General features: G+C 41.7%; 1 protein-coding gene across 1 annotated transcript; it reads right to left on the bottom strand.

Annotated features, from left to right (window-relative positions):
- Window positions 1–2,362: 2,362 nt before the first annotated feature.
- On the bottom strand, window positions 2,363–10,368 carry HSPA13 (heat shock protein family A (Hsp70) member 13). Its single transcript, XM_063126759.1, has 5 exons — window positions 10,189–10,368; window positions 8,737–9,077; window positions 7,513–7,726; window positions 6,798–6,965; window positions 2,363–6,447 (listed from the first exon to the last, which is right to left on the bottom strand). The coding sequence occupies exons 1-5, from the start codon at window positions 10,211–10,213 to the stop codon at window positions 5,768–5,770; spliced, it is 1,428 nt and encodes a 475-aa protein (XP_062982829.1). The 5' UTR covers window positions 10,214–10,368; the 3' UTR covers window positions 2,363–5,767.
- Window positions 10,369–11,786: the final 1,418 nt, after the last annotated feature.

The following is an 11,786-nucleotide window of genomic DNA, read 5'->3' as shown; positions in this document are numbered from 1 at the left end:
AAGTAGCTGAAGTAGGCCTTTGGGGCAGCAAAGCTCTCTGACCTTTTCCTAACCCTGGCAATTAGAGTCTGGCAACTGCAGTCACTATCTCTTGTCACTACTCTCAGTGCTAAGGGTGCTGCGTATTACTGCATCTCTTAACCCGGGAACTTTCTTCCCTTCACTTGGGAAAGTTTTCCCTGCTAAAGTAAACAGTACGTCACTTCCCAGGGCAGTCTGAAATGTCTCAAAAATCTATATAACCTGGGGAACAAAGGGATTTCGCTGGTCTCGCTTTAGCAGGAGTGGCTCTCTGGCCTAAAGAAACTGCTTCGGTCCCCGAAGAGAGGCATTCCATATGTCGTTGGGGACCCTGGCATACAACCACATGTACAATGGCTTTGTATCCTGGAGGGGCGTGAGCTTACTTCGTTTATTCTTTCTACCTCCATATATCCATACCATATTCTCGTCACCCTGGAACCTAGGGTTAGATGGGAACCAGATCAATGAGGCTCCCATAAATTAAGCAATTTGAGTCAGACTGACTGATGTATCCTTACAGATGGACAGAGCAACTAGTATCAGTTTCTAAAATGGCAGCAATATATAAGAATTTTCCTTACACTCCTTTTTTCTACTTCGGTATTTAAAAGGTTTGCATTGACTTAGGTATATGATGGCCTTGACTAAAGCTCTGTTACAACTGTTGGAAGGAAGGTACAGAAATAGGCCATATTCTGCACATATCTATTCTTGTGGCTTAAAACAGGTGGAAGATCTTGTGCATATTATGATACATTGTCCTCTGTATAATGTGCTGAGGGAATACTGTTTGGATTTCAGAGATATCTGGGGACATTTGTCTGTGAGAAAAAGATAGATACCCAACTACAAATTCTGCACATTTTCTAAATACAGTAATTGGTGGTAGGAGAAAATTCTTAAAAGGAGAATGCTGTGCCTTATCATGGAGATTCAGAATTTTTAAATTCATGCATGATTCTATATAGGCTAGTGTAAATTTTACTTATTTTAGCCAGAGATCAATAATGCTAAGTATTCTGTATGATCTGGGGTTTGTTAGTTTTATGTAAACATGTTATCTTTGTATTGGCGTCTGGTATCTTTTGTTAAATATCTGTTTTGTAACGGTCTGACAACTATGTACAATAAACAAATCTGAATCGGTCTGTGACACTGGCCCTTCATTTTCCTTCGTGGTGGAAGTCAGCGTCATGACAAGAAGTTGCTTAACACTCATATTTCTGGACTCCCATGCTCATCTGTTGCAAGGGTTAGAAATTGCATTGCTCATGAGGAAAGCAAACCCTTTGCCAGTTGGAAGGCCATGCTAAACAGGACAGCTGGCCTAAGGGCTCCAGTGTCATATGAAGGAAGTTTCTCACAACCTTCACACCTCATTGTGTATCTGATGACTAGTGTCTAATCTGTGTCAGGAAGACACAGATTAGACACTCGTTCTTATCACAACTTAAGTAGAGAGAAGTGAAATCAGCACAGCTGCTTAATTTTGTATTCATATTGTATGCATGTAATTGATTTTGTAATATGTTGACTGGCTTATGTACGTATTTAACAATTCCAGTAAGACTGTTGAATGTTAATGTTTAGTTGTATGTTTAATCGAATTGATACATTTGCTTAGGGATTGTTTATGAATCTACAGCTGCTGGGGTAGTGGAGCACTGATATTGTATGTCTGCCTATAGGGGGCATTTTCATTTTCACTCCAATATTCCAGTGTTAGCTAACTTTAGTGTGAATTTTTAATGGAAAAAGCCACAGCTGAAGCAATTGTCCCCCCACCTCATAACTATTGACTGAGCAACAGTTGATATTGAATTCTGAAATTTAGGAAAAATCCCCATTACTAGACAGCTTATAATGACATTGTTCCATTTACCTTGTAACCCATGGTTAGAGAGCTATAGTTTATGTCTTGAATTTCAAAAGCATAATAATTCAAATTGTTTAGTTTGGCGATTTGCCTTTACAAAGAACGTAATACATTTTTTTCCCAAACACTGTTACCTGGTTCTTTGAGGTAAGCCGTCACTCTAATTTTAGGCCTTCATTTTTTTTTAAAAAAAAATGAATTCCTTTGCATGGAATAAATATTCAAGTTGATGAATATTAAGTTGTAACCAATTCAGAATATCTGAATCTCTGCAAGTGAACTTGCTAACATGGTATGAACAGGACATACATGGGATTTCCCCCCCTCTAATATTCTTTTTGATATAATAGGATGGAAAGTTTGTCTAACAAAACTAAACAGAACTAATGAAGCAGACATAACTTAACGAATGTACAAAGTGAATTCATATTTAGAAATGATTGTCACAAACGTCACCCTGTTTCTATTGCCCTGCCCTAATTTACAATGATTAGTCTTATAAGTGCCATAGACACTATAAAAAGTCTTTTATTTTGATAATACAAAAAGAACATTTGTAAATGCATTCTCCAAGAAAATTGTTTCATCCAGAAAAGCTGTTTCACTTCAGTCTGCAAACCATTTTATGTGCCACAATCCAGAAGGAACAGTAGTAATAGCAGCAAGAGATAGCAAGGATTCAAATAAAGACATATAAGGGAGTAGAAATCTTGTTTTCATATATTAATTTTATAGAAACCCACGATAACAATTTGAATACATAATGTGTTGCCATTTAAAAGCCATGTCAAAAATATGGTCACATGTTTGTTTCAGAAACTGCTATCCTAAGTAATGCCCAAAATATATTTTCTTCATTGCAAAACAACACTTTCTAAACCTTCAAGTGAATCTCAGCCTCTTAAAACTGGTCAGATTCTACTAGGTTCGGCACTAGCACAGCACCTCAGAAGCTGGGAAGCTGCCTCCAGCCCCACCTAACCATAAGGATGAAGGGAGACTATCAAGTCTGTTCCATTTACCAAGCTCAGAGGTCTGCTTTAATTCCACCCGTACAAGCTGCTATTTGCACCACAGCAGTTAAAACAGTCTTTTGGAATCAGACCCACCAGAGATCGCTTCATTTTTGCTCTTCAAAAACTTCTAGAAGCTATTTTGGTCCCTGACCAATCTGAATTTGAGAGGCAAAAAATTATTCCAAGGCTACAAGTCTGAAGTATGCTTCATCTTTTACCTATACTTGATCCAGTTTTGTATAGTTTACCCTGTACCTTGTCTTGCTACATAAAATCCTCACTTGACAGCTCAAGGTTCTAATGAAATTTTAAATAAAAATTGATTGATAAACAGCATTTACAATAAGCTCTGTGAGGCAAAGCTTTTTTCTTCTTGCTAAGTTGAGCAAGAAGTGTAATCCTGACCCCCATTAATATATGGAAGCATGGCTTCCAGTTCAGAGGCAACAGGAGTTGGCCGTGCATTGGCAAGATTATAAAAGGTTAGATGCATGTTTCCCTCATCATGAGACAAATGCAGTTCATATTTCTATCCACAGATACTGTAAGGAGAGCCTCCCAACCGGAATAAGTTATGTATTTCCTTCGGTCCCTTTAAATAATCTGTGATCTACATTCTCCTTTTATTTCGCTCCCCTCTTGGTGCTATGCACCTTTTACAAAATTAGGTCCTTTTAAAATTAAGGACTTGGCTACTTATATAGATCCTAAATAAGACAGGAATGCCCCAAATCCATTGAGCTATTTAGGTTCACACAAGGGGTAGTAGAATCTTTGGTATTTTTTTCATCAAATAGCAGACACCCATGAATTCAGAATACCCATGATTTATCGCAAACTGATTTTGAAAGTCTCCCAAATTTTAAAAGCAATTTGCCTTGTAGAATGGGAACTGATAGTTGAAGGGAGAGGGGAAACTCAAATCCAAAGCTTGTTGGGCTCTTGGAACCAATTTCTTTGGATCTTGGTGAAGTATTTGATGGCCCTGCTAATACCAATCCACTCTGTAGTATCTACACAAAACCTATGGGTAGATCACAATATCTAAACAATAACAGTTCCAGCTACCCCTTTCCAATAATCAGGAAATTCCTCTTCAAACCATCACCACCAATTCCTGAATCATCAATGGGGTACCTAGGTTTGACCAATGTGCTCATTCTATACAATAAGTTTTGTTCTACACAAAAGTGGTCCTGACAGTCTTTTGACAAAGTGCCTATGTGGACAAACACCATGCATGAACTGGGCAGTCAGAGATACGTTTATTATACAAATTATGTGGCACGTTTTCCAGAACGTACAATCAGGAATATTGCTAATGGTCGTATCTCAGACTGCCTGGTTCGCACTGTTGTCTATGTGGATGAACACCCGGGAACACTCCACATTGCTTGCATTTACAGTGCAACACTTTGTGTGATTCCCCCCCACCCAATTATTTAGATTACAGGTTAATTGCAAACTTGGAAGCAAACTTAAAACGAGCAGTAAACAATGACATGTTTACTACAATACTGCTGACTAACATCAGCAGTTTGAAAATACCAATATTGTTACTAACAAGAATGGAGTGTTCTCTTTTCAAAAGTTTTTCTTTTTAGTATTTTCTACCAAAGCTTTGACTAATTTTGTTATTTCAAAGATTTTGAATGAGATGGTTAGAAAGACTGCCTCCGATGTGCATGAACATTAAAACTAAAGCATGGATAGAGTTACCTCCATTATAGAAAAAAATACCCTCTGGCATGGCCAAACATGGACAAATTCTGGTTTACTGAAACAAGCTAACTTCAAACAATGGTTTATGAAGCTGGCTTGTTTCAGTAAACCATTATTATGATTAACCACAGTTTAGAGCTCAAACATTACAGTAAACTGTGGTTAACTGAAAATGGAAGCCAAAGCTTTGAATGTTCTTCTCATGGCCTTACTCAAGGAAGAGAGGGGAGTGTACGAGTCAAGGCCCACTCATGTTACAGTAATCAATAGTTTAGCACAGTCCTCTCCAACTTGGTTTCCTCCAGATGTTTCAGAATACAACACCTATCATCCCTGATTATTGGCCTTGCTGGCTGGGGCTGATAGAAGTTGAAGTCCAAAACTTCTGGAGGGCACCAGGTTTAGGAGGGCTGGTGTTAGCATTACATTCAAATGAAGTTAAGTCACACAATCTCTGAATTTCCAGTTGATAACATGCATACAGCTACTAGCATCCATCTCTACATGGCAAGTCACCATACATAACTACTGCTTCTTACTACCTCAAACTGAGAAATATTAAGAGGTCTCCAAAAGTGATGATTCCCCATGGCTACTGCTGTTAAGGAACATATTAGACAGGAAATTTTGACAATATCTAAAGCATATTGAAGCTGGAACACAACATTGAGAAAAGTGCTCTTAAACACCATTTAAGATGAAGTTCAGCTGTGCTATCTGCATTAATACTGCTACATACCAGGCCAGCATAGTTAATACAAGCTCCTGGGAAATTCCAGGATACAATGTCAACACTATATCCATCATTACTCCAAAATTGTTTTGTTTAATTTTCAAGTAATGAAGTCCTGAGGTTTTGTTGATTATTAAATTAAGGGGGGGAATAAAATTATGCTTCAGAAGCAACGCTTCTGATCATTGGCATTCATTCACATAATGAGCATATGTTTTCCTGCAGCTCAAGTAGAAACAGAATTCCCTCAATTTCCAATTTCTAATCCCTTAAGGAAAAAAGTACCAATGTATACTGAACAGTCCAACAACATGCAAATGGAATTAAGTTAAGACAAACAGAACTTTGCTTAGTCATGGATCTACAAATAATGGAAAGGGATACGAACACTGAAGCTCAGTTGAAATTAGTCTTTCGTAAATGCCTATTTGGGATTTCTACAGCACTAACTTGAAGAGGCCAAGATCCCCCAACAATTCCTGCTTGTATAGCCACCCCTATTACAACTGCAAGGTCTGGATCAACAGATGTGTTGGGTTTCTTCCCAAAGAATTCTGTAATAACTTTACGTATTCTTGGAATTCGAGTGGATCCTCCAACTAATACAATCTCATCTACTTCTGTCTTGTGTAGATGTCCTTCTTTCAATACCTGCTCAATGGGCACAAGGATCTTTTCAAAAAGGTCCTCATTTAATGTCTCAAAAAGTTTTCGGGAAATTTCCGTTTCAAAGAGAACTTTCTTCCAAGCATTGCTCTGTGTTTCTGAAAAGCTGTCCCTCCTATTCTCTTTCATCCCAGGTTCTGTTTCTAAAGGTACATTTTCATGTTCACTGTAATCCTTGTGCTCTTCCTGCACATCTTCAATCTGGTCATTCTTCTCTGGCACAGTAAGAGAAACTCTGATTGAGGAAGAGCTGTGAATTGTCAAATTTAGTTTGATGGCTTCTACAGCCTGTCTGAGCCTATGTATTTCTTCCTTTTTGGAGGGCAGAGAGCCATACTTGTGATAGATCACATTATACAGGTATTGCATCAACCTCTGATTGAAGTCCTGTCCCCCAAGCTTATTGTTACCTAAAACATAAAGACAACATATATCAGAAAACTCACAGCACTGGAGAACAGTGGGATATATAGCCTGAACAGCACATAATACTTGGGAAGGGGGCTCAGTAAAATACACATTGTCAGTACTTAATACTCTATGAAAAGCGTGCACAGCAAGTACTACATCCACCCACAGCAGATTATATAGTAATCAAGTATAGGTCCATCGAGCGATATAAAAGCGTACAAACCCACCCACCCAAATCATGCAGGAATCAAATGACAAATCACTATACTAGAATTGCAATCTAAAGTGTGTTGCAGTATTTTGTAAACTAGCAGGGCACATTATTAAGAAACAGAGGCTTTCTCTTTACCTGCCATGGCTCGTGTCAGAAACATTCCTCCTTGCTTGTTGAGCAGAGAAACATCCAATGTTCCTCCACCTAGATCTACTACCAGAACGTTAGACACATCAACCTTGTGGAGCCCATACGCCATTGCTGCAGCAGTGGGCTCATTAATGACCCGCAGGATCTCCAGACCTTCAGAAAGCAAAACAAGTCAATATTAGCACTGGGCAAAAGGCAGGATACAAATAAACATAATAATAATAATTCCATTTTTTATCTGCTGATGTACATTCAACAGAAGATACATTCAAATGGTCCGTTAATAGTCCAAATACAAAGGTTGAAGCTTTTGGCTCAGCCTTTCCCAACTTCTTGCCCTCCAGATGTTTCGACTATAACTCTCATCAGCCTCAGCCAACATGGCCAATGGCCAGGGATGATAGGAGTTGTAGTCCAAAACATCTAGAGGGCACCAGATTGGGGAAGGTTGTTTTAGACACATCTACTGGGAAACTCTTTCTTGGGCAACAAGTTGTATTTTATTTAAAGTAAGAATAGTTAGGTGTAAATGACTATTTCTCCCCTGAAATCTTACAATAGTTTATTTTAACCTCTCCAACATTTTTTTATCTTCACTGTTTCAACAGGTAGAAGCTACTGCGTCAATGTTGGCACATTATACACATTCCAAATATGATGTTATGAATTTAGTAACAGTAGCAGTTAAAATGGGTGTCACCTGCAAGGCTGGCTGCCTTAATTGTGTAGTTTCGTTGTCTTTCGTCAAACTCGGCTGGCACCGAAATCACTGCTTTGGAAACTGGCATTCCAAGGTACTCCTCTGACATCTTCTTTAATTTCAAAAGAAGCTGAGAACCGATATATTCTGGTGTTACATTATACGTGTCGTTGGTTGCGACAGAAAATTCAGCAGCTCCCCTGTTGTTAAGGATCTGGGGATGGTGAGAAATACAGCAGAACCTTTAAGTGTGAAGTACAGCACATTTCATAGGCTGGGACCCCATGCTTACCAGGGAGTGGGCCCAACTGTACATAGCAAGATTTACTTCCAAGTAATCATACATAGGACTGTGCTCTTAATAAGCAAAATTCCTTCTATGTAGGATCTACGGGCAGAATCCAACAGGATGCTTATGCCCCGTTGATTCTCTTATGCCCTGCCAATTCTGTTGCACACATGGTCCTCACTGCTTGCACAATGTTGATTTAGTATTTCTGGGAACACTCATTTCTGAAAGGAGGCAGGTTGGGGAAGGTTGGGGAAGGCAGGTTATATCTCCTTCCAGATATAAGCATTTCTGCTCATCTTGTGGTTTCTCCTAGAAAGCACTAAATCTCCCTTGCATAAGCAGTGGGTCCCACTTGTGCAACGGAATTGGTGGCACCCACCACTTGCAGAAGGGAATTGGCAGGGCAGAAAGAAACCAGAAGAGGCTTTAAGGTGGGGGTGGGGAGCTTTAAGGTGGATTCCTGCATTGAGCAGGGGGTTGGACTCGATGGCCTTATAGGCCCCTTCCAATTCTACTATTCTATGATTAGCACACCATTGGATTCTGCCCTATTTGATCACTCCAGAATTTATCCTGGAAGTTTTATTTGACAATTAAATTTTCCTTGTCTTCCATGGATTAACATGATGCATAAAATATCATCTATACCAAAGAATGGTGTAGCAAAAATTAGGCACTCCCAGAACCACTAATATATTTCAATGAAACAGAAACGTGAAAACATGCTCATCACGGGCTGAACACTTCTCACCACTCAACTTCATCAATTCCTAGAAACAAATATACAAAAAAATGGACTCATTAGACTTGCACCCCACCTTTCTACCAAAAATGGCACTTAAGGCAACTTCTAATCTGTTCCACAGAAAGGGAAATTAGGGCTATCAGATACACCTTGTTAACTAGTCTGGTAAACAAAGTTTTGAGCTCACCTTAAATGGGTATCTGCTGCTTTCACTAATCAGTTCCTCTGGCGTGAAGATCTTCCCTATAAATCGCTTGGCATCGTACACAGTGTTCTGTGGATTGGCATCTGCCAGCTCTAGCCCATCGTATCCCACATATACATCTGTCTCAGTGAATGACACTATGCTCGGGATGCTGTTGTGCCCATTTTCATCAGGAATCACTTTCACCTGCCCTGTGCCAGGAAGGAACACGCCAACTGAACAGTACGTGGTGCCAAGGTCAACCCCTATTACTTTTGGGGTGGGCATAGGTAAATACTGTTGGGCCAGATATCCAGCTAACAAGAGCGTCAAAACAGCAGAACCTAAACAAGAAAGAGACAGAGAAAGAGTGATTAAAAAGATCAGAAGAAGTAAATACACTTGTTCTACACTACATAATTTTATAAACTTCTATCGTGTCCTCATATTAATCCCCACCCTCCCCCGCAACTAAATAGTCCTACCTCAGTTTCCTCTTGCAGGGAAGATCCCACAACTCCCTAATCATTTTGCCTCTGTTCCAGTTCTATTTTTGAACTGCATACAGAACTATGCCTTCTACAAAAGGGCTGCACCACAGATTTGAATAAAAGCATTTTGAAACTAGCAGTTTTGTTTTCAATCCCTTCCCTAATAACCCAAGCATTTGGCTTTTTCACAGCCTGCTGCACAATGCTGATGCTTTCACTGAGCTGCCTACACAAAGCGAGAATCTATTCCTCATTCGTCACTGCCAGTTCTCTGGAACAGGTGCATCAGGTTTTTCCCAGTGTTAGCAGATGGGGCACACACGATCTGTGCAACACACTCCATAACAGGAAATGAGAGAAAAAGCCTTGTGACTACAGCTGGCAGGGGGAGGTTGAGAGTTGCAGACCAACACATCTGGAGGTCATCAGGTTGAGCAAGGCTGTCTCAGGTGCTGACCACTCCTTGTCCTGTGGCCTTACCAAACACAGGCTAACATTGGTCACAGTCCATCATTAGCTACTAGTCCTAATGGCTTTATGCTGCCTCCAGTATCAGAGGCAGTAAGCCTCCGTACACCACCGGTTGGGGAACATGGGCGGGCGCTGATGCACTCATGTCCTGCTTGTGGGTTTCTGGGGGCAGCTGGTTGGCCACTTTGCGAACAGAACGCTACACTAGATGAAGCCTTAGTCTGTTCCAGTACGGTTCTTATAAGAGCAGGGGCTGGATCAGTCCAAAAGCCCACCCTGCAACTGCCGCTATGAACAAAAGGTACACTGCTACTGACACCGGAGGCTCCATTCCCGGCTATTCCGCTTTTATTTCTGTTTCCCCTACTGCGATGCTGTGAGCCGGCTTTCAACGCGGGTGCCGGGACTGAGCCCCGTAAGGAGGTGAAGGCGAGGATGTCTGGCAAAGGCTCGTCCGCCCAGTATTCTCATCGGACCCTCATCGCACACTTACCAAGCACCGTCATTTCCCCAGCCATCTCCGGCAACGTAGCGTCCTGGCCCGGTCCTACGAAGTCCCGGCTGCTACTCCGTGCGTCCCTAGCCGGCTTCCTGGGTCGTTTGCCGGTTTGCTGACTGTACCTTCGATTTTCATGAGCAGCCTGGAAAACCCTCGCGCCTCTGGAGGCATGCTGGGAAATGTAGTCCTGCTTTGCCTAAACGCCAATAGAGGCCGGTGGGGAAATAAACTACAATACCCATCAGCCGACGCGGCGCACCAAGGCGCGTTCTTACGTGAAAGGTTAACCTAAGACACGTCCCCTAAACCGTGCGAAGGGGCTGATGGGACGGGGAGGGGCTTTCTAGCGACGTCGGAAATGAAGGGGGCGGGGAAAATGTACTGTTATGACGTATTTCCTGCGCTGTGCCTGCTGGGAGAGGTAGTTTGGGTTTCTTTGCTTAAGCGAGCCAAGTTGCGTAGTGGTTTACCTGGCTGCTCGTGTTGTATGTCTTTCTAATCTCAGGTACTTTGGGTAAGTTCTTATAACCACTCCAGTGGTGCAGTGAGGCAGTTCTACGCTCTGGACTTAATGGTGTTATCAGGCCCCGCTTCAGATGGTTGTGTGTATTGCTTCGCTTTTCTCCAGACAGCGCCTTTGGGGGCTGCTGCCTTTGGGGGCTCATGCTGTTGACGGAGGCCCTGGAGTTCTGTCCCAAAACCTCGGCCTGAGGGCACCACTGAGCTTCCCTCCCGCCTTCATTTGATGATAGCTCACCACACTTTAAGGGCTTGGGGCTGATAATGCTCTGTTCCCCCTCTCTTCCAGCAAAAGACAGCTGGAATAAAAACAGTACACAGTCAGGCTTGGACTCTGATGGGTCTCTGAGGTAAGAGAATTCCAAAGGTGAAGGGCAGTTTGACACACACACACACACACACACACACACCCCGCGGTTTGGACTTCCTCTCCATGTGCAGAGTAGAAGGGAAGACCGGGATTGTGGCCACATATGCCATCTCTAGCCCCTACCTGAAAGCGGTAGACTCTTCCATTAAATTGTGAGTCCTGATCAGACTGGGTCCCCAGTCTCTTGAAAGAGACTACCTACAGAGAGCTGTATGCATCTTGGAATACTTTTTCAGCCCTTACACTGAAAGTGTGGAGGTTGGGATGATAAGAGCAACATTTAAAAAAAAAAAATGGAAAAGGAAAGGAACCTTTCGGTAGCAGGTTAAAACTTTTTTGTTCCAGCAGGCCTTTGGAGAATAATCTGGCCCTCCATCTATGTTAATGTCTTATAATTTTGTTGTGTATTTTAAACTTATGGTTTTCTCCCCGTCCCCGTCCCCCATGTATGTTTTAAACTTTGTAAGGCCGCCTTGAGGCCCAGCATTGGGCAAAAGGCGGGATACAAATATAATAATAATAATAATAACCTCTCATGCAAGCACTGAGTCATTACTGACCCTTGGAGGGACGCCAGCTTTCGCTGACGTTTTCTTGGCAGGCCTTATAGCGGGGTGGTTTGCCATTGCCTTCCCCAGCCATTATTACCTTTCCCCCAGCTAACTGGGTACTCATTTTACCAACCTCGGGAGGATGGAAGGCT

Source organism: Elgaria multicarinata, chromosome 5 (genome assembly GCF_023053635.1).
Source record: "Elgaria multicarinata webbii isolate HBS135686 ecotype San Diego chromosome 5, rElgMul1.1.pri, whole genome shotgun sequence".
Taxonomy (NCBI): Eukaryota; Metazoa; Chordata; class Lepidosauria; order Squamata; family Anguidae; genus Elgaria; species Elgaria multicarinata.
Note: the sequence above shows the minus strand (reverse complement) of the source record. Positions and strands in the feature narration are given on the sequence as shown.